We start from the raw sequence: 27,100 nt of genomic DNA, 5'->3' as shown, positions 1-27,100 counted from the left end.
CCAGTTCATCTCCTTTGCAACCCGGGTGGGAAAGAAAGTTAAGGCAGCAGCATCAGTGAAGTGGGGTGGGGGGGTGGGGGGGCAAAGGTTTATCTTATAAGGAGATTGATGGGAAAAGGCGTGTTGTGTGTGTGTGTGGAAAGAACAGGGGGCTGCCAGGAACCAGCCGTGGTAATTATTAAATGCTGTAGTTTCTCCAAAGAGCCATTAAAGCCAGGCACTTTTCCTGGCAGTGTCCGAGGCAACTTTGCAGGGGAACTGCTCTGACGTGCAGGAGGGCTCGCAATGGGAACGGAAGCAAGGAGGTGGGGTTACCCCAGGCGGCTTTTGGAGGAGGGGGAGGGAGATGGGTGGATTGGGGAGGAGGCTAGTCAGACCCCCCAAACAAGGGTGGTGCTTTGCGCCCTGCAACAGAAGACATTTAAGGTGGAGGAAGGAAAATAGAAACTGCGCGTTCCTTTCCTCCTGCTCCCTCTAGGGACTCCCTCAAGATAGGAGACCCCGCTTGCCTTTCGGACACAGTAATTCTGTGCCCTGCAACACATGGCTTTTTGAAGAGCCCTTAAAAAAAAACAACCAGCGAGGGCTTACCTCACAGTTAATGTGTTTAGGGTACGGAGCTGTCAATTCTGAGACCAATTCTTACTATGGGAGCCCCGCCCCCCCACCCCATGGGTTATGGAGGAGAGGAGAGAATGATACTGTGCTCTCCTATGCGTCAGTGTGTTTTGGGGGAGGGGGGATTTTCCCAAGCTGTAATCGCATTGGGCTCTCACTTCCCCAAAGTTTGGCGATCCATCCTGCTCTCAGCTTTTTTGTTTTGCTGCCAAAATTAGCACTCGGGCTGACTGGAAAGGGGCAGAGGTGTGGGATATTTATTCTCTGTGAGGGAATATATTCTTGAGACGTAACTGAGTGAAAGAGATTCTCCTCCTCTCCCCACCCCGCCCCCTGACTCCCCCCCCCCTCTACTCCAGACGGAGAGATGCAAAGCAGCCAAGTTTAGACATACTCACCAGCCAGGCAGGGCTGTCCGGTAGTTGGTATTCCCACTGGTAGTGCCCTAGAAGTAGTACCACAAGTGCTGCCTGCGCAGTTGTAGTAGTCTCACGGGCTTGTTGTTGTTGTGATATTCGGTGGGCGGAGGCAGTGGGTGGGAAGGGAGGCCTGACCGCCCGCCCAGGGTTCTGCGGAGAAGACTCGGCAGGAGGCGGGAGTGTGTTATTTCAGCCCTCTGGACATGCATGGCTAGAAGAAGGAAATAGTTCCCACCCACCTCCTCAAGGAGAAGGCATCACCCCAAACTTTGGCATTGTGACTTCTTACTAAGATCGACCTTAAGGGAGTTCAGGAACTTTCCCAGCCCCTTGGCTCTTGGAAACTTAAGGTGGAAAGGGGAAGAAAGATTTCTAGAGAGGTTTTTCTTGGGGTTGGGCGGGTGGAGGGGAGGGCAAAGAAAGGAGCAGGTTTGTTGGAAATACACATAAGGGACCTAAGCAGCAAGTGCCTTTATGAGGATCCAAGGAGTTTTTGCATTCTGTCCAGTCTTGATCATTCCTGAACTTGTATTTGTGAGATCCCGTGCAGTGATACCTTAAAAGCCTAGCAAACCGTATCCAGCATGCACTTTTTTGGGCTGACTTCATCATGTGCATCCCATGTGCGGTCTGGTGCATCTGCTGAAATGAGCTCTCACACAAAAAAGCTTACGCTGTAGCACTGTCAGTAATTCCCCCCCCCCCCCACTGTGGACCCTGTCTGTATCTACAGTAAGGTTACCTGTCTTTTCCCTACTGGGGTTTAAAGCAGTCTGAGGAATGGTGTGGCAGAAAAGAGTTAACTTTCCTCCCATTTCCTGGAGTCACTGCCCTGGTTCACCCCCCCCCCCCAATTGCATTTTAGGGTCAGATAACAGGTTGGGAATTCATGTTACAGAACCTGAGCATCATGCATGGCTCGACCTGAACATATGCTCAGCAAAGAGATGCAACTAATGTGTTTGGGACACCTGTACAGTTCTATGTCAGAATACCCTAAGGTGGGGCAGCTGCTGGGGTGCAGTGTTCCTGGCAGGGCCTACTTACCTCAGTTGCCAGCCTCCAGGCCGGACCTGGAGATCTCCCGGAATTACAACTGATCTCCAGAGAACAGAGATTAGTTCCCCTGGAGAAAATGGCTGCTTTGGAGGCTGAGCTCTATGGCATTATACCCTGCTGTGCTCCCATACCCTCCCCTCCCCATGTTCTGCCCCCAAAATCTCCAGGAATTTTCCAGCCCAGAGTTAGCAACCCTACAACTGATCCTAGCACTTACCAGCATACCTCACATGCCACCCACCTGTATGCCCTTCCCCTTCATGGGGGCTTGTAAGTGGTCTACCACTTGTTCTCCTGGCTGCCCAGCACTTCTAGGGAAGAGTGTATGGGTGGTGTGCACCAGTGTCCTGACGGTCACAGTTGCAACACTCTCCGCCGCGTGCACTGCCAACACTGTTGAAACAAGGATGTATTGCGATCTAGGAGTGTGAACAATGAGAGGGGTGATGAGCATGTGGGGTGGGAGGGGAAGGCAAGAGTTAGCCAGGAGTCCTACTGGTGGGCAGAGGATAGGAAAGGTGCCCCTTGGGAACTCTCTGCCTTTGCCCCCTCCCCCAACCTGGAAGTGGCCCTGCTACTGGATTGTATACTCTTCTCAACATGAAGGTTATAGCATTCATATTTCATAATTTTAAGGCATCGACTTAACAGATTAGTTGTATATAATGTGTGAAGTGGCCGTTGATAAGGGCCACAAAGCGTACTTGCCAAATGCCGTGTGTGCTAACGCAAATTTGATATGACTAGGCAATCCTGCGATGCTGACGCAGCCCTTGTGTAGAACTGTGTTTTAAAAGTAGATTTAAAAGTTTCTCCTTAGCAGAGTGCCATTAAAAGCTTCACTATTGGTATCTTGTTCCTCCTCAGCTAGGCACATTCAGGTCACATGATGGAGACTATTTCGTAGAACCACTATTGACATCTGCCCAGCAAGAATATGAAGAAGAGCATACGAAGCCACACGTGGTCTACAGACACAGAGTACCTCCAACGGACCCTCCAAGGGACAGACAGACCTGTGACACTTCAGGTACTTGATGTTTCCATTTCCCCAGACCTTCACTCTCAGTTTAACTAATTACAGTAATGAAAACATTTATATCTTGTCTCTCTCCTGTCCCCATTACCCCCACCCAATGGCCCAAGGCAGCTTACAGAACTTTGAGAAAGGTAAAACAATTCTGAAGTAAGGGAGACCATTGAGACCTGTGTCGTGAAAAGATACTTTCCTCTTCTTTTTACTTCCAGTAGAAATAGCTTTCCTGAGTTAATAACTTGGTGGTATTGCTCACCTAGGATGTCTTTGAGCTCTGATGTTATTGATCTCTCAGAGGCAAAGCTCAATGGCTTCCAACTGTACCTTTTATCACTCGAATTCTGAATTCTCCTTCTGTCTCTCAGTCCTTGTGTATGGAAACTTACCCTCTTTCACCTTCAAACTACAATACAGTGTAGTTTTTACCTGAAAAAGACTCTGAAGCACTTTGGGGTCCTTCTGGTCTCCCGTTAAGCTTGTCCACAAGCACATTTATTTCTGTTTTTTTTTTTTTTAAAAAAAGCCTGTTACAGTTAGATCTCATTTATAATAGGACTGCATCCCTGTGTTAATTCACATGTCTCTGTGGAGCACATGTTGATTGCTAAAGCCCACTCAATTAAAAAACAACAACACCTTAATGCAATTTTACCACCAATTTTAATACCGAAAAATTAATTGATGAAAAACTAGACCTACATCTTTCCCCCTAATAAAGCAAGTGAGGAGAAGAATAGATATCTATTACAGCATAGTGAAATTGTGATTTCTTGTATATCTTTTCTAGAGGTGGAATGCTGGTGTCATAAAGGCCACTGAGGGGGTCGTGCTATATAGTGTTTTAGCATCGTTCAACACGTTTCATGTAATTTCTCTCAGTAATCATTAGGTAGTAAAGTAGGTAAATATTATCTCTTTGTTGTCAATGAGAAGCTGAGTTTTATGGCTGAGGTAAATTTGAATCAGGGACCTCATACTCCTGCCTAACCAGCTCTTTGTATATAGAGAGTGTTTAAATGGGTGGAATAGAAGAAACAATCTATATATCTAATAGCCAAATGGCCCCTGCACATCGGGGGCACTTGGGGGGGCAGAGAGATTTTCCTGCACACTTGAGGCAGTCCCCAGGGGTGCAGAAAAATCTGAAAAGTTTTAAAAACTATACAGGGAATATTTAAATCCCCCCCAAAGTAAAAGAGCATTCCCTGCACATGTGCAGAGAATGCTCTGGGAACTCTGTCTCGCCGCCATTGGGGGAGAGGCTCAGCGGGCTGGCAGCTGGGAGCCACTCAGGGCTCACTGCCGGTGCTGGGGTGGGTGGGAGAAGGCTCAGTGAGCCTGGTGGCTGGGAGCCGCGCAGGCCTCGCCTCCGGGGCCCAGGGGAGCGGGAGAAGGCTTACCTGCGGCTGCTTCCTCCTTAGTGCGCAGCTGCTTCTGGAGGCCGGGAGCCTTTGGGAATACTCCTCCCCACCCCGCGAGTATCACTGGTCTCGCTTCTTGTCTTGTCCTAATTGTTGCAGCAGTAGAAGACTACAGCTGCCTGTTCAGTAATCTTCAGTAACTCATGAGACTCATGAGACAGGTGCAGAGAGCTGTAATTAAGTCCAAAATGTATAGTTGTACAATCTACTAGCATATTTTGGACAGAGACACCTACGAGTTGCTTAACACCTCTCCGTCCCCTTCTTTATTTTTCAAACTTTGAAACAGTGTTGCCTTTCTAGCTGCCTGTTTCTTGGCATCCGGGGGAAAGAGCTTCCTTTTGACTGTTCCAAAACAGCTTGCATGTGTTTCTGTATACTTCATTAGCTGTCCAGTTCAAATGCAGCCATGATTTTGCTTCTTCGCAAATAAATACCGGAACTGCTATGTTACGTTGAGTAGTGCTGCAAATTATTTTTTTCCTATTAAAAGTTTTGGTTCAAAGATGGGATTTCCAAGGGTTTCTAAATCCTGCCTCCTCCTCCAAAAGCCCTTATTGTGCCTTTTGGGGTTTTATTTTCCTGTCTTAATGACTGTTCATAGCTTCTGTGTTCCCCTTTGTGTGGTGCTCTGGATACAGTCTCTTCTTGTTGTTTGGAATATAGTCCTAGCTAATCTGGGGTCGTGTTGTAAACATGATGACGTTGTGCCATCACATGTCCAATCAGATATGGCTATGGGATGTCATCAGGGAAACCACTGGTGTGCGCTCTCTCTCTCTCTCTCTCTGTCTGAATGGCGTGGGGGAAAGAAATGAATGCGTCAGCCTGTTTCCAAGGCAACTGGGCCAGTGTTCATCAGTTCTCTCATGCTGTTCTGCAGTTGGAGTTCTCTCCTTTGAACACTAATCCAGAGCTCATACTATGTTGTGGGCAAGTAGTCTTTAGCTGTGCTATCTTCAAATACTCCCTTAATCATGGCAATGCAGCGTTTCGTAGCCGCTACATTTCTTCTCAACATGCTGCGTTCCTTTGGGAAAATCAGGATTTCGTTCTTTTCCAGATTATGGGTTTAATTTTAGGAGTTATTGTTTAAAAAAGAAACACACAGGGCAATGAAATATAATGCGGAGGTGTAATGAGGGCAGCTTCCTTATTCTTCTCGATGTTATGGGGAGCAGAAGAGAGGTGCAGGAGAGAACAACCCCTCTCACAAGGCTTATTTTTTTTATTGTTTGTCCTTCCAAGGGTTGCTGCTGGACTATGCCACTCTGGTTTCTCTCTTCCAGCTGTCTCTGCTCCCTTCTTTGAGGTCACATGCAGGAGACTCAGAACAGTTGGAAAGAAACATGGGATCTGGCACAATCCATCCAGCAACCCTTGGAAGAGTGGATCATCGGATGATGGCGCGCACTGATTCAAAGGTAGTTGGAAGGACCCTGAGGGGGAAAAATAATGTGTGGATCCTCCTTCTTTCCCCCTCTCCCATCTCCTTGTCTCCTCACCTGGAATAATGAGAGCCATCATCTATGCACCAGAGGAGGGCTTCCAGTGTAGTCCTAAGCCAATGTACACCCTTCTGAGCCCATTGAGTCACTGGGTTTAGAATAGTGCAGCTCGGCTTAGGGCTGCACAGCTCATCAATTTTCTTTCTTTTTAATTGATTTAACATTCACTCGAGAGATGTCTGAGGGCCTCTTTCCGAAAAGAACGTTTGAATTATCGTTGGACTCTACAGTGATTAAGTAAGTGTTATCTTGTGTTGACGAGGACCTCCTTTAAGATGTAGGAGCAGCACACTGTATTCAGTGGCCAATCCTGCCAATCTTTTTTTCTCTCTCCCTATCATCTTCCACTTTATTGAGCAACTTCCCCCAAAAAGATGGGGGAAGGAGGGGGAGGAACAGTGTCTGCTGTCAACTTCATCGCAGGAATGTAGCTTGCTGCAGTCCTTTGTGCAGACTGACTTCATTAGTCACAGTCCCCAGCCAACCAGAGAAAAAGAAATAAATTCATTAGAAATGTGAAGCTTGGTGGCTGTATTCCAGCGGGATCCATTGGATGACTTTTACAAAACTGCAGGAGGAAGGAATTGCTTACATGTTACCAAGTTAGTACCGAAGGGTCTCTTAAAGCCTTAACAGTTGAGCTCCATGATGAAGGGACACATTGAATGTAGAAGAAGAAGAGATTGGATCTATACCCCGCCCTTCATTCGGAGTCTCAGAGTGAGCGGCTTACAATCACTTTCCCTCCCCCTCCCCACAGACACCCTGTGGGGTAGGTGTAGGCTTGGGGTTAGAGTGTGGGACTAGGAGTGCGGTCGCACGTGCCAGATAACGCGGGGGGGGGAGGCTATTTGCTCCGTAGTAATTTGACCCGCCACTGCGTGATCAGATGCAACGGCAGGTGAATCCGTTTTTTTTCTTCACTGCGTGTTTATGGTGCGCTTCAACAGGGGATCACTGACGCAATGGGAGCACGCTGGAGCGATCACATGGGGAAGTCCATCTGTGGCCCGTCGCAAACACATTTGATACTGCACCTTCCCCAGTATTTTTTAACTCCGCTTCTTCGGCAGAGCGAAATGGGTTGCCGACGTGTGCGGGATGCTTGCCAGATGTTCCCGTGTGATCGCACCCTTAAAATCCGCCTGGCATTCATGCCTATCGCACAGATGATTCTGCGTGTGATCGGGACCTAGTCTTGGGGTTCCTTATAAATAAAGATTTCTGCAATACTGTTATCTGAAAATATTTCTTAGTATGTCATGGTGGCTTACAGGAATAGTAATTTCCAAATAATTTACTTAGGGGACCTGTTAGCGGAGTTGCATCTTGTTTTGGGACACCTGCCCTCTGAACTATTTGCTCCATGCTGTGGCTAAAAATCCTTATTTGTGAATCTTTCCAACTGCTGCCATGACTCAGAGGGGATGACTATTTTAATGTAATGTTTGCACTTTCATTGAGTCCAAAGCATCGCACTGGGGAAATGAACGAGGTGTTAAGTTTCACTAGACAAAGGGTGGGGGAGTCTTATTTCTATAATGTTCTTAATGGATTGGAAGTGAAGGATGTAACAGGCCAACTACTTCCTTTTCTGTTTGACTGTGGTTTGAGTACACTGCTCCTTATGTTATGGTTGACTGAACTGGGTATTAGCATAAAGAACAGTAGGATATCTTATATGCAGCTGATTTCACTCTTGGATTTTAAAGACAGTCTTAAGCTTTGAACATCTTAAATTTTGTGTCAAGTGCATATGGGATCTGTAGTTCTTCAGGTTCACTCTGGCATGGTGTGGGGGATGGAAATGCCTAAAATGGCTACCACAGATGTGGGAGAAAATGACTACCACAAATACGGCATAGTGATTACAGTGTGGGACTAGGTCTGGAGAAACCCAGGTTCAGATTCCCACTGGCCCTTGAAACTCATAAATGACCTTGGTCAATCATTCCTTCTCAGCCTAACATGGCTTGTGGGACCGTTTTGAAGATGAATTGGTGGAAGGGAGAACCATATACATCACCCTGAAATGCTTGGAGGGGCAGGATAGAAGGATAAGAAAATAAATAGAACTGTGCAAGTTTCACATGTTGTCGGTACGTTTGTCAGTGGCGTTTGGCAGGCTGTGTCAAATATGGTGTGAAGACCACAAGAGTGGGGATCTGCTGGTAAAGTGTATAGACCTGCTTTACTTATCAGCACCACCTTTGAATAGTTTCTGTACCCATAGGGAAAAGAAGTTTTACAGTAGCATAACGTAGAATTTTCCCTGTAACATTGTTTCTATAAGTTTTGTCCCTTTTGGTATAACACAGCAACTGAGCATTGTAACTGTAGCCTTGTGACATGATCAGTTAGTACAAACAGTAGCTAACTTTTTTGTTCATGAATTCTGGTGGCTTTGTGCTTAGTGCCTCTGACTATGTACAGAATTCCTTTCATTTGAAGGGGACAGTTTAAAAAAACAAACGCCAAGGTGTAGGTGCTCCTGAGTATGTGCAAAGTGCATGCACTTTCTGAAGAGAATGCTTCTCATGTCCATTTGAAGATGGTTCTGGTGCACAGTGGAATCTTGACTCTCTGTCTACCGGTCTAGGTTAACACTGACTGAAAAAGTAGCCTGAGATCAGGTGGCAAGCAGGCAGTCAGCTGACTGAAAGACTTTGGACTTTGTCCAGTTTAGTTGCCAGTCTGTGCAGCTGTGGCTAGATGTGGGCACCACGCGTAATCAGCGTCGTCATTTGTACCAGCCACCTTGCTCCACTTCTGGCTTTATATCTGATTTTGGAAACTGGCTAAAAGATCATTTGCTGGCTGGCTGGTTCAGCGCTTGTCATTTTTATTATATTTTATTTGCTCGGCACAGTATGTGTGCCATGCAAATAAACACTGATCCTAAAAATGTTTCATTAGCATATCCTTTACTAGCTTTGGGAGGGTGGCCGCGTTGGTCTGCAGGAGAGGAGCTGGGTTTGAGTCCAGTAGCACCTTTGAGGCCAACAAGATTTTGGGGGTATAAGTTTTCAAGAGTCAAAGCTCCCTTTGTCAAATCTGATGAAGGGAGCTTTTGTTCTCAAAAGCTCATACCCGGAAAAATCTTGTTGGCCTTTAAAATGCTAGTGGACTCGAGGCTGGCTCCTTTGTTGGCTATGTGCTTTACATTGGCATGTGGTTCTGCTGCTGCTTCAGAGGCCAAATGGTTGATTTCTGGTTGAAAATTGATATATGAAGGAGGTTGTGGACTATTGGTAAGCCACTTGAAAAGTTAACATAACACTCCCCAGATTTTCTGCAGTAGCTTTTCTTTTTTCTTTTTATGTAAAAGGTCGGATAATGCTGCACAGATCAACTACACATTAAATTTTACTGCCACAGCTATGCAGTTACTCCTCATAGAAACAGAGAGCTGGAAAGGATCCCCGGGGTCATCTAGTCCAACCCCCTGCACAATGCAGGAAATTCACAGCTACCCTCCCCACCCCCAGTGCCTCCTGCTCTATGCTCAAAGCAAAGTATAATGCCGCTCGAAACAAACTACAATGCAGCTGGGGTCGTGTTTCTAATAAGAGGATGCTTGTAGCAATTTCTTTTTCTTGCTTGCTTGTTGAACTGTCTTGGGTTGCTCACCTTGTATTCAACAGTTCTTTCTAAAATAGCTTTGGTGTTAAAAGAAAAACGATGACTGCTTATGGCTACAGTATAATGAGTGAAACCATGGAGGAAAGGTTGAAGCTGACTTGGTATGACTCCATAAACAGGTGAATGGAACACAGTGGGTAGATACCTATGATTCCCTTATTCTCCTGAGTCTTCCTTTGGTGGAGAACAATGTCCTCCAAGAGGCCATCCCACTCCAATCCTATGCATGTTTAAAGGTAAAGGTTCCCTTGCTCGAAAGCCAGTCAAATCCGACTCTAGGGTTGCGGTGCTCATCTCCGTTTCAAAGCCGAAGAGCCAGCACTGTCTGAAGACGTTTCCGTGGTCATGTGGCCAGCATGACTAAACACCAAGGTGCACGGAACGCTGTTACCTTCCCACTGAAGTGGTACCTATTTATCTACTTGCAATTTCTTGCTTTTGAACTGCTAGGTTGGCAGGAGTTGGAACTAGAGACGGGAGCTCACTCTGTCATGCGGCACCCGGGTCTCAAACTCCTGAACTACTGACCTTCCACAGCCTGCAGGTCAGCGTCTTAACCACTTGAGCCAACGCAGCTCCTTCATGTTTATGTTTACTTGGAAGTAGTTTTCACTGTGCTCAGCGGGCTTATTCCTGGGTTGGTATGCATAGGGTTATCACATCAGAGTCATGAAGTGGGTTCATTGGATTGCATAAAAAATGGAGCATACTTTTAAAACAATAGTTATTTGAAATTCGAGTAATTAAAGCCCCCCCCCGCCCCAGCAGTCATTAGTAAGAGACCTTTTATTTCAGAATGAGAATGGAATTTCTCATGGATATAGTCTTTAATAATCCCATCATATTCTTAGGTACACTTAAAAATCATGAGGGCTGTAAACCACAATTTCCTTCCTTTGAATCATACAATAGGTCAGAAACTTGGCAGATAAAGATCAGTTTAATTGCCAAAAAGGTAATGGTTATTCTGATTAAATAACACTTTGGAAGTTTCAGTGTGCTTTCCCAAAATGAAGCATAAATCCAGTAACACCTTAAACATTTATTTCAATATCTGAGGAGGAGGAGGAGGAGGAGGAGGAGGAGGAGGACAGTTTGGATTTATGCCCCGCCCTTCACTCAGAGTCTCAGAGCGGCTTACAAAACTCCTTTCCCTTCCCCTCTCCAGAGCAGACATGACACCCTGTGAGGTAGGTGGGGCTGAGAGAGCTCTTTCAAGAACTGCCCTTTCAAGGACAGCTCTGACAGAACTATGGTTTTGCCCAAGGTCATCCAGCAGCTGCAGGTGGAGGAGTGGGGAATCAAACCTGGTTCTCCCAGATTAGAGGCCACGCACATAACCACTACACCAAACTCGAGCTCAGCTGACTCACGAAAGCTCATATTGAAATACATATTGTTAGACTTTAAGGTGCCACTGGATTTTTATTTTATTTTGTGTTAACACAAGTATCCCTTTTGCAGTCACTGTGTTCCCCCTGAAATTAAAGGGGCATTCTTATTTTATATACTTTTAATGTATTTCCTTTGGAATGAGCAATTATAGTGTACCTTTCTCAATGAAGCTCAAGGCAAATTGCAGGATACAACCAGTGCAGTCAGACAGCATAAAACAACCAATGAACCATGCAATAGGACTAGTAATACAGAATAGAGAACAGTGTGAACAGCAAACTGAGTCAAGGTATACTGTAAATGGTACAGAAAGTTAATTACAAGGTAAAGACAGTGCTGCAAAAGCAGTTGATACCAACAATAATCGATCGTATTCCATTACAAAGGTTCCCTTCTAGGCTCTTCATTATATTACAGTTCGAGCCCCTTTTAAAAATGTCTTCTTGAATATTGCTGATTTGTACGTTCTGGAGAATAACAGAAGTGTGGGAGGTTTCCTGACTACCTTAGAACAGCCATTCCACAAGTTGGGAGCTACCACTGAGAATGCATGTCAGCAGGTAGCTGCTGAACTTACTCACCCCTTATCCAGCTCCTTGCTTTGGCTAGCACTCTGTCAATAAGATCCCATATGCTTACAGTGCTAGGTGGCGGCCCAGCAGCTCCAGTATCTTTAGGGTGTGGGAAGAGGTATAAATGGTGTTGGGTGAATAAAAACCCAGGCATGACATCAGCACATTGATCACCACTCTAGAAATAGTAAAAAGTCCAGTAGCATCTTGAAGACTAACCTTGGCTGCGGTCACACGGAGCATTAGGCACGCTAGAGAGACGAAAGATAGGCGGATTTTCCGGGTGTGATCTCACTGCCACATCTGGGAAGCGTACAGCTCCCTTGGCTCACCTGAGGCTTCACTCCGAAGATGCGCTGTAAAAAACTAGTACCTCTGAGGTACTAGTTTCCAGAAACCGTGGGGCATGGGCAGGCGTCTGATCGCATTTCCGGTGGTAGTTCCGGCGCCCGCCCATGTCCCCTTGCAAAAAGGTTTTTTTTCCCCAAGTCTCCACGGATGCGCACAAGCACCCAACGGAGCATGCAGACACTTTAGTTTAAAAGAAAAACCACAACCCCGTTTGCCCCGCGTCCCCGCTTCTTTGCAGCGCCGCAGGATTGTCCTGTGATTGGCCCCTCCCCCTAACCACGGGACCTCCACGGGACGTCTTCTCATGCAACCGTGCGTTATTTTGCCCTGGGGCAAACAGCCACCCTCCCCCCCCCCCGCATTTTCCGGCCCGTATGACCGGGGCCATAACAAACTTTATTGTAGCATAAGCTTTCAAGAAACACAGCTCTCTTCGCCAGAGCTGTGTTTCTCAAAAGCTTATGCTACAATAAAGTTTGTTAGTCTTCAAGGTGCTACTGGAGTTTTTACTTGTTGTTGTTATTTCATTTAATTTCTATCCCGCCCTCCCTGCCGAGGCAGGCTCAGGGCGGCTCACATATAATATAAAACAATTAAAACAGAATTAGGTATAAAAAACCCCACAATACAATTATAAATATTATAAAATATAAAGTGCTAATTTATGTCAGATGGCAGGTTTAGCAGCATTCTCAGACAACAACTAGCCAATAGCATAGTCTGGGTTAGCTGGTTGTTGACAATGTTGTTAGTGTTGGGCCAGGGCTACAATTTCAGTCAAAGGCCTGGTGGAAGAGCTCCATCTTGCAGGCCCTGCGGTACTGTAAGAAGTCCTGCAGGGCCCTGATGTCCTCCAGGAGCTCATTCCAACAGTGCGGAGCTGCCACTGAAAAAGCCATGTCCCTAGTTGCAGCCAGGCTGGTTTCTTTAGAGCCCAGTAGGGCCAAGCGGTTTTGGGACCCCGAGTGTAGTGCTCTCTGGGGAACGTGTGGGGAAATGTGGTCCCTTAGGTATGTAGGTCCCTGACCATATAGGACTTTAAAGGTAAGAACCAGCACCTTGAACCTAATTCAGTATGCTATAGGCAGCCAGTACAGTGCTTTTAGCACAGGTCGGATGTGCTCCCGCATAGGGAGACCCAACAACAGCCTGGCCTCCACATTCTGCACCAGCTGCAACTTCTGGATTTGGGACAAGGGCAGCCCATGTAGAGAGCATTACTGTAGTCCAATCTTGAGGTGACCATTGCATGGATCACTGTGGCTAGGTCATTGCCTTCAAGGAAGGGAACCAACTGCTTGATAAGCCAAAGGTGGTAAAAGGCTGATTTCATAGTGGATGCTACCTGGGCATCCATTGTTAAGGAGGCATCCAGGAGCACTCCGAAACTCCTATCCTCCGATGCTGGCACCAGTGGCGCCCCATCAAAGGTTGGGAGTGGGATCCATACCCTCGGGCCACTCCAACTCAGGCACAGGACCTCCGTCTTCATTGGATTCAATTTCAGTTGACTCAATCTAAGCCAACCAGCCACAGCTTTCAACACCAGATCCAGATCTTCCGGGTTAGAGTCAGACTGGCTGCCCAACAACAGATAGAGCTGGGTGTCATCCGCATATTGGTGACACCCTAGCCCATGCCTCCGGGCAATCTGAGCAAATGGGTGCATATAGATGATAACATCATGGAAAGCACTGCTCCCTGGGGGACTCCGCAAACTAGCGGGTGCCTTCGGGACAGCTGCTCCCCAATGGCTGCCCTATGTCCCTGACTTTGAAGGAATGAGGTAAGCCACCGCAAGGCAGACCCTTAGATCCTGTTATCGGCGAGGCTGTGGGTCAGTAGTTGGTGGTCAACTGTGTCGAACACCGCCAACAGGTCTATACTGAACCGCCCCAATCTAAATGCCTATGAAGGTCGTCTGTGAGGGAGACCAGTGCCGTCTCCGTCCCATGGCCTGGTCGGAAGCCAGATTGGAAGGGATCTAGTGCAGAGGTGTCATCCAAAAAACACTGCAACTGCATCGCTACCATCCTCTCAATTAATTTGCCCAAATAGGGCAAATTGGACACCGGCCGATAGCTAGCCAATTTACCCAGGTCTAGAGATGGGTTTTTTTTAAGAGAGGGTGTACCATTGCCTCCTTGAGTACCCCAGGGAATAGCCCCTCAGAGAGGGACTTGTTAATAATTTCCCTTAGGGCACCTTGTAACCCATCGCGGCCAGCTTTAATTGGCCACGATGAACATGGGTCAAGGCTGCTGGTGGTAGGGCACACAGTTAAGAGTAATTTGTCAACCTCTTCTAGGCTGAGTCGACCGAAACCATCCAGAACTTGACAAGAAGACGCGCATGGAGCCTCGAATTCACCTACTATATCAACTGTGATGGGAAGGTCATGGCAGAGGGACAAGACTTTATCTGCAAAATAGCTCACAAAAGCCTCACAGCCAATCTCCAATTCCTTAGCGTTTGGTCTGCCCTGAGGCAGAGTAGTAATAGACCAAATTGTTCTAAATAATTGAGCTGGGTGAGAGCTTGCAGACACAATCGTAGCTGCATAGTACTCTTTCTTAGCGGCTTTGACTGCCATCTCATAGGATCTCATAAACGTCCTATAGGATGCTCTTGTAGCTTTGTTGCACTCTCTCTCTAGTTGTCTGAGCCCTCGTTTTATCAGCCGTAGCTCCTGTGTGTACCATGGAGCAAGCCTTGAACGGGGGTGCAGAGGACGTCGGGGAGCGATCTCGTCGATATCTGCCAAGAGTTGGCTATGCCAGTCCTCAACAAGCAAATCTAACGAACCGCCAGGGGGCATCGGATCCCACAGAGCCATCTGGAACCGCATAGGGTCCATTTGGCTCTGCGGGCAAGCTAAAATACGCTTGCTGCCCATACAAGGTCGGGGTGTTTTGCAGCAACAGACTAACACGGCTAACTCCTCTGGATCTCCACTCTAGAAATGTTACAATATTACCATAGAGTTTCTATAGTGTTGGCTGATGTCCTGTGTGGGTTGTTGCCCAGATATGATTGATGTCAGGAAGTAGCCTATTATCATGCCCCCCCCCACTGTTTCTCCTGCCAGCCCAAGAGGCAAGGGTGGGTGGGGTTTCCCCAGGAGATTGCCCAGCTGAAGTGGGTTCATGGGGAGCCTACATATGCCTGTTTTTTCCCCAGTCACTTCAGTGTTGGAAGTAGGTCTTTGTGTGTTGTGTAAATGTACACAGAAACCTTGTCTTGACATGAATGGAATAAACTATTTGTGTCTGAGTGTACATCAGCGGACCTGTGAAACTTTGGATTGGGCCCACTGATAGGTTTCCATATTCAGGTTTCCCAGATCTGGGTAGCCCAAGTTGCATATTATGTGAATTGTTGGCTAGTGTTATTTCCCAATTGTTCTGCATCTTCTCCTGTCAGCTACCACGAAGAGGCTAGCGAAGTATCCAGCTGTGTAAAAAGAAAATAATAATAAGCCAGTTGCTTTTATTTTGATTTTTAGGTAAATAAAATTATTTCCAGTCTCCACAGCTTCCAGAGATAAATCTCAGACTTGCAATTTTTGAATTTGTAATTAATGGAATGGATTCTCCAACAGTGTGCTGCCCTTACAAACCCGGAACCAAATTACATGCCCTCCTTATAGTAGCTAATGCCACCCTATCTGGCTAGCTTGCTAGAGTAGTCTAATATTATTTTCCATTTTTAAAACTAAAGATCACTTTTAGGGGCGGGGGGTTTGCTGCTGTCAATATACAGATAGAGCTGGGGAAAGGACCGATCATAAGCACTGCTCTTTTATAGTTTTGAAGAGGGAGACTCAGTTTTTGTGAATTACTTTTTTTTAATTATTATTATTTGTTTGGAAATTCACAAGATGGTATGAGACACTTTCCCTTAAAATTGCTTAGTTTTAGAAGCTAGTGGAACCCTAAGAAGCAGAAAATACAAGTGGAGGTGCCAGTTGCTACTTCAGGTCCTGTCGGTCATGATTTCTCTCATTAACTAGAACAAAGGGCTGGGGCTTCCTGTCAATCATGCCTATGATTTCCCTCTTTGTCCAGAACAAAGGGAAGGTGGAATGGGCCTTTCTGCTGAATAAGTAGAAACCTATTCACATTTTGTCTTCTATCTTTTGATCTAGAAGATCCAGAAATGTCTTTAAAAATAATAATACAAGTTGGGAATCTGGATCAGTTTATAGGCTGAACAGGCACCAGATTGCATGCTCAAATCTGAAATAAAACCCATCAGACTGGGTATTTATTTATTTATTGGGGGGGGGGGTTACTCCACCCTACCCCGCAAGCAGGCTCAGGGCAGCTCACATCAACTCATAGAACAATAAATTAATTCATAACAAAATTACAACAATAAAATAACTTTAACCAAATTAGATCCAGGTGGTCAGCCGTGTTGGTCTGAAGCAGTACAACGAATTTAGAGCCCACTTGCACCTTTAAGACCAAAGGTTTACTCAAGGTATGAGCTGTCATGTGCATGCACACTTTGAATGCATCCTCCAAGCCCCCTCCCCCATGCTGGCTGGCTGGCTTGGCTTGGAGAAGGGATTTGAAGAGACAAATGCCTTCTCCCAGCTGCAGGGGGGGGGGGCTTTGAGAACGCATTTAAAGTTGCTTTCTTTCTCTGCTCCCCCCTACCTCACGCCTACCCAGGGAACAGTGGCTAGGAAGGGAAGAGTGATTAGGGAGGCATGCCTCCCCTTCGCTTCACCAACCACCCTGCCAGGAGCCACACAATATGTGTGAAAGAGCCACATGTAGCTCCCGAGCTGCAGTTTGGCCACCCTTGGGTTAGCACCATAACCTTAAATTTGATTCGGTACTCAATCGGCAACCAGTGCAGCAGGTGCATCACTGGCTGAATGTGCGCCCGCACAGATGTCCCAGTCAGCAGGCACACTGCTGCATTTTGTACCAGCTGAAGCTTCCAGATCAGGTTTAAGGGTAGGCCTGTGTAGAGTGAGTTGCAGTAGTCAGGCCTGGAAGTGATCCTTGCCAAGGCACAGGAGGAAAGGTAAAGGACTAGTCGCCTGACCAGCTGGGGATGATAAAAGGTTGACGGGGCAACATTAGTGACCTGGGCCTCCATAGAAAGGGTCACTCCCAAACTCCTCACCATCTAGCAACCCTACCTAGAAACAGTGACTGCTGTCCAGAAGTATAAATATTTGCAAGATATTCAACTTAGGGTTGTTCCCCCCACCCCCGAGTTGAACAAATCTTACCAAAGTGCCACATCTTTGTCCCTGCTCTGAAGTCTGGCAAAAAGAGCTATGTGCTTTGGGGGATTATGGTTTGCTGGGCTGGAAAGAGCTGCAGCTGGTACTCCCAGGCACACACACCAGCAACGACTTGAGTGCTCCTTTGCCTCTGCCCGCTAGCATCCCTGTTCTTTTCAGCTATAGCTTGAAATAGAATTTGATCTCAACATTTCCGGTTATTGTGGGGAGGGGATATGGGTGGGGAGGTGAAGGAGGCAGAAGGAAAAAGGAGTGAGCTGGCTGCTTAAAAATAATCTTTAATAAAGAGGGGAAATTGCTCACTGCAGAGTTTAGGAGCTGTGTCTTTCCTGAGCTGGGGAAGGGAGGATTTGAGAATGATGTTGAGAGAGAAAATTGCTCAATGGTTAGGTTGCCTGCTTGAGATCCAGGAAAGGGGGATCATTTCAAGGAACAGTGGAGGTTAGATTTCTTGCAGAGTCGTAATATTGTGAAATACAAGATTTTTTTTCAAAACCTACTTTATCACAATGCGTACCAATTATTGTGTACATCATTATTTCTGAGTGCTGGTATTTGTCCTCCAGGTGTATTCCTCAGAGGTTTGGGCAGACCAGCCCTTTACCTGATATGGTTTGTTTTAACCTTGCCTTTCTAGTTTATGGTAGGTATAGTTGCTGTAATTATCATCCTGCGATTTTCCAGAAGCCTGAAATCTAGCATATGCTGTGATGCATGCATGCAGCCTTCTTTCTCTTCCCCAGCTTCATTCTCAGAGACTGTGTGCTCTGGATACCAGCTACAGAAGGAGTTTCAGCAACACCAGACCATCCTGTAAAATTAACATCTATTGGACTTACAGCAAATAAGAGACACTTTTAAAACAAAACAAAAAATATCCATGGATTAAAACTAACACATGGGACTTTCTGTTACCAGATACGACAGTAGCCATCAGAGTAGCTGTGCGCATTTAAGCAGACTGGACAATTTCATAAAAGGTACATCAAACTATTAGAAATGGCCCTGACCTGAATAGCCCAGGTCTCGGAAGCTAAGCAGGGCCGGCCCTGGCAAGTATTTGGATGGGAGACCTCCAGAGAATACCAGGGCTGTGGGAGGCCAGAGGCAGCCTATCAGGCCACTTCTCAAAATGGCCTCTGTGCCCCAGTAGGAGTCACCAGAGGGTGTCACAACAGGCATGGACACACACACACATGCAAAAATACAAAAAACCCACCACATTAGGAATGGACACATAACATGTAACTTCCTCTGTAGTTTAGAACTACTGTTTCTTATGGCATTCGCAGAAGGTGAACATTTCTTCACACACACACCGTTCTGTTGGAGATCTTTTAAAATATAATAATTGCTAACATATCCTTCCTGCCAATCTTTTTTTTCTCCTATAGATTTAGCAGCTTACCTCCCTATCCTTTCCAGCATTAGAGCATTTTTTTTTGTATACTGAGGCTGAAATTGTCAGGGTTTTTTAACAGAAAAAAATGTTTCTATTTCATTATGGGAGTCTTATTTGGTCCATGTGACCTTGAGCAGGTCTTGGGGCTATTACCACATGGGCTGGGAATGTGTATACAGGGCAAATAAAGGGAGATTGTCTACACTTGATCCTGAGATACCCCTATCAGACCATCTTAAAAATAGAGTTCAAGGAGTAGATTTCGAAGTTGCTCTGTATCTAATTACAGCATCTGTATTGCCTTCTGCTTGAAGAAAGTTAACCCACCTCCTATGTCAGATTGGTATAAAAGGATCTGAGACACTGTGTGGTCTAAATTAGCTTAGTACAGAAGAGCCAAACTCAATTCACAAATTGATGCATTGTGGACTATTTGGACAGTGTTTGTGATATAGTGGAATAGCCAATATCAAGTGAATGTGCACCCTTTATGCATGCTGTTGTTTTCATATGGTGGACCCCAAGGGTTGAAATCATGTAAGGAAGTTCATGGGGATGCTTTAGTATGTAAACCTTGGCCCCAGTCACACGGGAGGTTTTGGGTCAGAAGAGGGACGGATCGGGGGCACAGGAAACAGGCGCGATCTCACCGCAACATCTGGGAATCGGCGTGCACCCGTCCCCGATCCGTCCCTACAGCCCAGTGCTGCGGAACAAAAAAAACCCAAGTAAAGAGTAGGACTTACCTGAAACACCGCAGCAAGTGTGGCCGTGGGATCGCCGGCGCGTCTGTTGTCAGGAGCATTCAAGGCTCCTGGCCGAACTGTGCATGTGCACACATGCGCAGCCGGCTGCCTCGGTCTCCCGTTGGTGGCTTCCTCCCCGGCATCTGATCGTGCTGGGGAGCAATTGCGTGGTGGCTCAGGGGATCTGTGTGATCCCGCCGCCACCTGTCTTTTTTGGTGCAGCTCCTAAAAAGCTGCACTTTGGCCGTGTTTTTTTCTGCCGTGTGGCAGGGGCCCTTGTTTGTTAGGTTTCAGGACCCTAGGTTCTGGCTTCTTACTGATCCCTTTCTTCTTCCTTTATCAATATATTTAATAGTTGATTATTTTAGTTATGTATAGGTTGTTTTATTGTATTTATTCATTCACATTAATTATACCTGTGGCATCCTCGCTTATTGGGGAGACGGTTTTACCTTTAAACACGCTTTGTGTACCTAAACTTGGTAGATTTCTGCTGCTACCAGGAATTAAAAATTCCAAATCTCTCTCTCTCTCTGCTGGTGGAATGACCTAGGGTCTGGGCACTTCAGAGGACTTTATGGCCCTTAGGAAGAACTGTACTGATTTCTGAGATACGCTTAAATAAAAATTGATTTATTTAATAAAGAACAAAATAGGTTTCTGGTTATTTTGAACTGTTACTGAAAAAAATAACTTGTAAATATAACTGGCAAAACTTGGTGTTACAAACAGTCTGTCAGACTTCACTCTGACAGGCATAGGCTCTCAGTATAATCTCTCTCTCATATATATATATCCAAACAGGCTAATCTCCTTGTCTTATTCACCAGAATAGAATCAGCTCTTATAGTCACTCAGACTAAACTGTTTGCCTTATTCACACAGAATAGAAGCAAAATTCCATAGTCACACAGACCATGCTGTCTCTTCAAACTTCACACACAGAACTCTCTCATAAAACATCTCTCCTCTCACACTCTCAGTCATCAGCCAATCACAGCACACTCATCTCCCCCTATTGCTCTCCTTACATTACTGCAGTCAAACTCAACATTTAAAGACACACACACACCAAAACATGGAATCATTACAATACCCTACCTCCACATGCAGCTGCTGGATGACCTTGGGCAAGCCATAGTTCTTACAAGAGCTGTCCTTGAAAGGGCAGTTCTTGAAAGAGCTCTCTCAGCCCCACTTACCTCACAGGGAGTCAGTTGTGGGGATGGGAAGGGAAAGGGAAGGAGTTTGTAAACTGCTCTGAGACTCTTCTCCTCCTCCTCCTCCATTTTATTCTCACAACAACCCTGTGAGGTAGTTTACGCTGAGTTTGTATGACTGGCCCAACAGTCTCCCAGCAAGATTTCATGACAGATTGGGATTTGAACCCGTGTCTCCCAGATCCTAGTCCAGCACTCCAACTACTGCACCACACTGGCGCTCACTATGTACACAATGCAATAAGTATATAATTCTATAAACCTATAATTATAAAAATTAATATCTGTGTGATCCTATGCATGTTCATTCAGATGAAGCCCCATTATGTTCACCAGGTTTAATCCCACTGAAAGGTGTATAGGATTGCTGGCAGTGCAGATTTTTACTTCCATTGAATCAGTGGGGTTTTCCTGAGTTTGGTCCATGTGGACAGGCTGCCTTGATTCCAAGACTTGGGAGCTTCCCTCAGCATGGCCCCTCTGGGCAAGATCAGGGATCACACAGCTGCTGCTTGTAGACTGAATAAACAGTCCTTTGAGGCTTCCTGGGCAGTGCTCTCTAAGCAGGCCTCTGCATCCAGGCCTTGGACAAGAAAGCAGCAAAACAGTTTCAGTGTTTGCATAATTTGCATACTTCTTCAATGAAAGACTTTTCTCCTTGTCCAACATACCAATTTTGAGAGGAAAATTGAAACACATGGACACTTGGCTTAGCCCTGCCAAGAACTGAACACGCTAATAAATATCCAGTTTTATACAAGATAAAATAGTGTTGGTGTTTGAGTCACAATATCAGCCTGTTCAGCATGTTTGCCATTGCAGTTCCCCTCAGCTTCTCCAGGGGATCTCTGCCTGTCCAAAATGTACCCTATATTTATTTCTGTGCTTCATTCTTCTTTCATATTTCTAATACTTTATATTTGCCCTTGCTAAATTTCCTTAGTAGTGGCAATACATATTGGAGTGAAACTATTTTTATTTATTTAGTTCCTTTTTATCCTACTTTCCCCAAGGAACTTGGGTTGCCATATGTCATTCTGTTCTTCACTATCTTTTCCTCATAACTACCCTGTGAGGCAACTTAAGGTATGTGAGAGAGTGAATGGCCCATGGTCACCCATGCAAGTTTCATTTTTATTTATTTTATTTATTTATTTTCATTGCATTTATACCCCCCCTTCCCGCGAACGGGCTCAGGGCGGCTTACAAGAGCACAAAGTGCATATATATAGTATACAGTATATAAAATGAATAAAAAACAGTTAAAAATCAATACTATCAGGATGCACGGAAGAAAAGAGAAAACTCCCACATTTTGCATAGCAGAGGAGAAGACTAGGGCCGCAGTTGGATGTTTCAAGGTCTTCCAGTGGTAACACTTTCTGGAGAAACGGTGGTGGTAGTGGCAGTGGCGGTTCCTACTCATATGCCTGGCAGAAGAGCTCTGTCTTACAGGCCCTGCGGAACTGCAAAATGTCCCGCGGGGCCATGATCTCCTCCAGAAGCTCATTCCACCAGATAGGAGCCACCACTGAGAAAGACCTGGCCCTTGTTTGAAGCTGGGCCTCCCATATCCTAGTATATAGATAGATAGAGTCTGGGATGAGCTCCTCTTTTCGCCACTGGGGTTTCCAGTCTCCAGGTAGGAGTTGGTGTTCTCCTGGAATTACAGCTGATCTACAGACAACAGATCTTAGTTCCCCTGGATGGCATCACATCCCTGCTGAGCTTCCTCTCCTCCCCGAACTCTGCTCTTCACAGGCTCCACTGCCAGATCGCCAGGAATTTCTCAGCCCTAGCTGGCAACCCTAGATGATAGGCTGGGCTAGAAGATGGCTGAACAGAACTGTGTCTGAGGGCAAAATTAGATGAGACGGGCCCCACAAGATTGCTCCAGGATGCAGTTTAGAGAGCGAATTCCTAACTGGAAATCCTTTAAAACTGTGCGGCAGTGTTCCCCCCCTCCCGTTGGACGTGACCACAATGGGGCCTTGGCAGCATGCTTTAAAGGAGTTCCCAGGTGGAAACTCTCTCTAAAATGGCAGAGAGCCCCCAGGCAATGTTCCCTGTAAGCTGTGGAGTCCTGTGAGTAAAAATCCTACTCTCTGAGCTATTGGTATTAAAGTTGTGAGCAGGTGATTTGGCTACTGCACAAATTAGTTTGCTCTGGAGCCACCCTTCCTGAGCTAGGACAAAAATGTGTGAGCCAGAGGCTAAAGAGCTGTGAGCTGGCTCACACTAACTCAGCTTAGAGGGAACACTGCCCCCAGGGCAAACTCAAGAATGCCCCTTTGGTCTACTTTGACCCTGATCTAGATAGTGAAGATGTGGGAGACCTCAGAATCTCTGGAGTGAGGGAGACCAGAGCAGGAGTAACAGCAGATGAGAATGCTGTTGTGAGGGAGGATAAGGAGATGTAGGTATCTGTTGGCTTTTTTGACACTTTGGGTGTGCGGATCTTGATTTTAGAAGTTGTACTTACCCTCAGAATAGAATAGCTATGAACATCTCATGTCCTTTTAAAGTTTAAGCAAATAGTAGAAAAAGTAGAGGGTACAGGTCAGGACAGGTTTACAAAAGAAGTCTCTTCTGTACTGTAGGAACTACCATAGTGGTATCCTTTTCAATATCAATTTTAATAAAAGTGGGGACCAGAGTTCAGTGATGTACATGTCTTTTGTATATAGAATGTCCTGTGTTCATGTCCAGATCTTGCAAATACCAGGGCTGAAACTTGGGATATTTTGTGTACAAATACTGCATAATCCCATTGTTCCTGGCCTTCAGAGTGTACAGCAGCACCATCTTGAGATGGACATATTTTTCTGATATTTTAGTTGGCCCTACTATTGCATTTCTGGGGTTTGACATGTGTTCAGAAATCTGCAGTTTTGATGAGTCAGCCTATCTGCCAGAGCACCCGTCAGAAATTTGGAATCAATCTTATGTAAAATTCTGTGGTCCTGAAAGCCAGAGAAGATAATTCATGATTAGTTAGATCACCTCATGTATGGTTAGTTCTTGTCATTTTCATAATGCAGCTTGCAGTCTGTACTTGAATTAGTTTTCTAGCTATTAATCCTCCTATGCTGGTTCTCTGCATTCAGCATCTGTATTTTTAATAAGCGGTTTCTGGTATTTCCTTCTCAGTGTCATGAATGATTTTAAACTTCTGTTTTCTTATCAGTTGACCTTTCCTTATGCTTACTTATTTTCCTTCCTTGCTTTAGCTTTTATGCTTTTTAAAAATGGGTAATGCAAGTTGTTCCCTTTCTTCCTCCACACCATTTTTCCTTTGACCTTTGTTTGGTATTGCGGTGAGGTCTGTATCTGGCTGCAGCAGCTGATAAGAAGTTATTTTCTCATATGTTGGAATGAGGAGTAAATGTAGTTGGCTAAGGCTGACTCCGCCACTCTTCGTGGAATACCCGCCTGCTTGTGCTTATCTTGCCTTTGAAAACAGCTACATCAGAGCAGGGATTGCAAGAGAATAGATGTGAGGGCTTGAAATCCCAGTGTGTCATAGCTCTTTCAGAGAGAGGTGAAGTGTTCACAAAAGGCCAGCCATTCCAGTGACCTAACATTACTCCTCTCATTTACGAGTAGGAAGGTGGATCAGAGGCCTCCCCTCCTTGAGGAAGAGCTAAAAGGGTTGTAACCAGGAATAAAAGGACTTCCTCCAATTCTCACTGCGGTGGCAAGAGATTGAAATTGTTCTCAGCATGGTGCCAGCCTCTGGGAGAATATATAGGATCTGACGCCAAAGTCTTTCTCTCCCTCCCAGCAGTGACTGATAAGGTGAAATGGAGGTGACAGAAAAGCTGAGGCTTTGTCTGAGATCCTTTCTTCACTTCCATGAACATCAAAACTCTTTGAGACACACCAGCTTGAAAGAATTGCACAGTACTACTTCAGACATAAAATATTCAATTTTTTAAAAAACACCCAGATTCTTAATAAGGAGGGGTCAGTCAGAAAGTGGTTTGAATAATCTCATGTAGTGTAGAATTTTTGTTACCTCAGTAAAACAGGGCCTGGAACTGAGGTAAATACAAAGAAGAATTTAAATATACAGCTAGAACAACAACAGGAGAGTAGGGATACCTTTGACATAGCAACCGTTTTAATAAAGGTCTGTTTAAAAGAATATCAACTGTTTTTGCTCCTTCAGACTTCTGTATGCTGTTTGATTATTAGGGCTGACTCTCTGGCTGGCCTCTAGGGAACTTGGGCTGTTTCATGTAAAGTAACTGAGAAGAGAATTTGTCCTAGTGCCTTTACAGTAAAAGAACATGGCTGCATTTCATTCTTCCAACTCTAGGGACAGTTCAGTGAAAATGCACTGTTTCTGTAAAGTAAATAAATGTACATTGATGCTTTTTTGTTTTGTTTTATTCTTTTGCTTAACTTGTCAGCAGCAATCACTATATTTTGCTAGTTTGTCATTAGAAATGTTTCAAGTGTGCCTGTCACCATTTCCTTCACATACACACCTCCTCAACTGAATTGTGGGCAATAAGAACAGAGGCTTTTTGAAACCACCCTTAAAGGACAAAGAGAAAAGTCTGGCACATTTCCCCCACTTCTTTGCAGTCTTGTGTTTATGAAAAGTTTTCTGTTTCAGAGTCTGCATTGCAGAAAGTGTAGGCCAGACTTGCCCCCTTTTTTGACTGCGCACTTGACTGGGCATGGAAATGGAACCCTTCCTAGAGGTGGCCCCATACAGTCAAGGGCAAAACACATTAGCAGAATGGGAGAGCTTGGATTACTGCAGCCTATGCTGCAAACTTGTGTGTGTGTTTTTTAAGGGCAATGGCAATAGAGCTTTGGTTTCCACTATCTGCAGCCTTTGCAATTCTCATTAGCTTGAAATCAAAAGGTCTTTTGAAATCCTTGAGACTATTTATAATGGGTGTATTTAGAGATAAGCTGAACTGAAAAGACACTTTGTTGGTATGGAAGCTTTAAGACTAGTTCCGCCCCAAGGAAAGAGCCAGGATTTTCAAAGTTGCATTCCATGATGCCTTAACTTCCTTGTCATCCAAGAAAACTTTAGAATTGAATATAAGGGAAGGGTAATTATCATTCCTTCTCCTCTTTCATGCCTCCTCTCTGCTACCTTTTTGGCTAGCAAGTTGCCATGTCCTCACTCAGCAGCTCAACAGCTCTCACACATCCTTAAGGTCACTACTACTGTGAAGGAGGAACAATAAAGAACAGTAGCTATGGCAGCTATGTCTTTTTTCACTCATGCATGCCAAGTTGCACAGCACCTGATGAAACCCTTGTTTCTACAAATTATGAAACCTGCCCCTCTTTTATGTCTGAGCTTTCACTTGTACTTCCCCATTTCATGTTTCCAGCAGGACTCTAAGGCCCCGGTCACATGGGAGGTTTTGGCCCGGAAGAGGGACGGATCGGGGGCGCAGCAAACGTGCACGAGCACACCGCAACATCTGGGAATTGGCGCGCCCCCGCCCCCAATCCGTCCCTTCAGGCCTAAACCGTGCAGTAAAAATAAACCATCAAAAAGGTAGCACCAACCGGAAACGCTGCAGCAAGCACGGCTGTCGGAGCGCCGGAGCGCCTGTCTTCAGGAGCATTCGAGGCTCCCAGCCGAACTGTACATGCCCACAAATGCACAGCCGGCTGCCTTGCGCTCCCTTCCATGTCTTTCCCCCCCAGCATCTGATCATGCCGGGGAGCAACTGCACGGTGGCTCACGGGATCTGTCTGATCCCGCCGCCGCGTATCTCTTTTGGTGCGGCTTTAAAAAGCCCCGTGTGGCCCCCCATGTGGCAGGGGCCTAATTTGCTCTACAGCAGATAAAAGAGCCTTGGACCATGTGGTTTTCAGTGGTACTTTTTATATTATTATTATTATTATTATTATTATTATTAGTTTATGAGCTGCCTCAGACTTTGTTGAGAGGCAGAAGATAGATGTCTGTTACCAGGGCAAGGAAGTGAAACTCTACTTTCATATAGGGCTGCTGGCTTGTGGTATGAGATCAGCTTTTAGGCTTTTAACTGAGTGGTTGCCTTTAAAAACTGGAAATTTCATCTGGTCCAGGGCAGCCCAGCTATTTTCAGAGGTCGGATACAGGGATCATATAATTTGTGTGCTGAAGGATCTGCACTGACTGCCTGTCTGTTTCCAGAAACCATTTAAAATGCTGTTTCTTACCTTTAAGGCCCTCAAAAGCTTAGGATTAGGGGACCTGATGAACTGCCTCCTCCTGTACTGGGCAGCCCAATTACTCTGGACAAGGCTTTTCAGTGGTGGTACCTCATCACTGGAATGCCTTCTCTCCCCCTTGAGACTCACCGGGTATGTACCTTACTGTCTTTTTAGGTGCCAGGCAAAAACGTTTCATTTTTACCTGGGTTTTTAATTAAAGTTTCCCCCTCACTTGTTTTATGGTCTGCATCTAGCCTGAAGACTG

General features: G+C 45.6%; 1 protein-coding gene across 1 annotated transcript in view; it reads left to right on the top strand.

Annotated features, from left to right (window-relative positions):
- LOC107117262 (A disintegrin and metalloproteinase with thrombospondin motifs 9-like) overlaps positions 1–27,100 on the top strand; it is a gene marked incomplete at its 3' end in the record, with an annotated part of 51,456 nt that overhangs the window by 1,986 nt on the left and 22,370 nt on the right. Inside the window, exon 3 of the mRNA XM_015419354.1 lies at positions 2,964–3,126. Coding sequence (XP_015274840.1) covers positions 2,964–3,126 — 163 coding nt within the window. The remainder of the gene's footprint in view (positions 1–2,963; positions 3,127–27,100) is intronic.

This window comes from Gekko japonicus, unplaced genomic scaffold, assembly GCF_001447785.1.
Source record: "Gekko japonicus isolate JY-2015 unplaced genomic scaffold, Gekko_japonicus_V1.1 scaffold307, whole genome shotgun sequence".
NCBI classification, from domain to species: domain Eukaryota; kingdom Metazoa; phylum Chordata; class Lepidosauria; order Squamata; family Gekkonidae; genus Gekko; species Gekko japonicus.
Note: the sequence above shows the minus strand (reverse complement) of the source record. Positions and strands in the feature narration are given on the sequence as shown.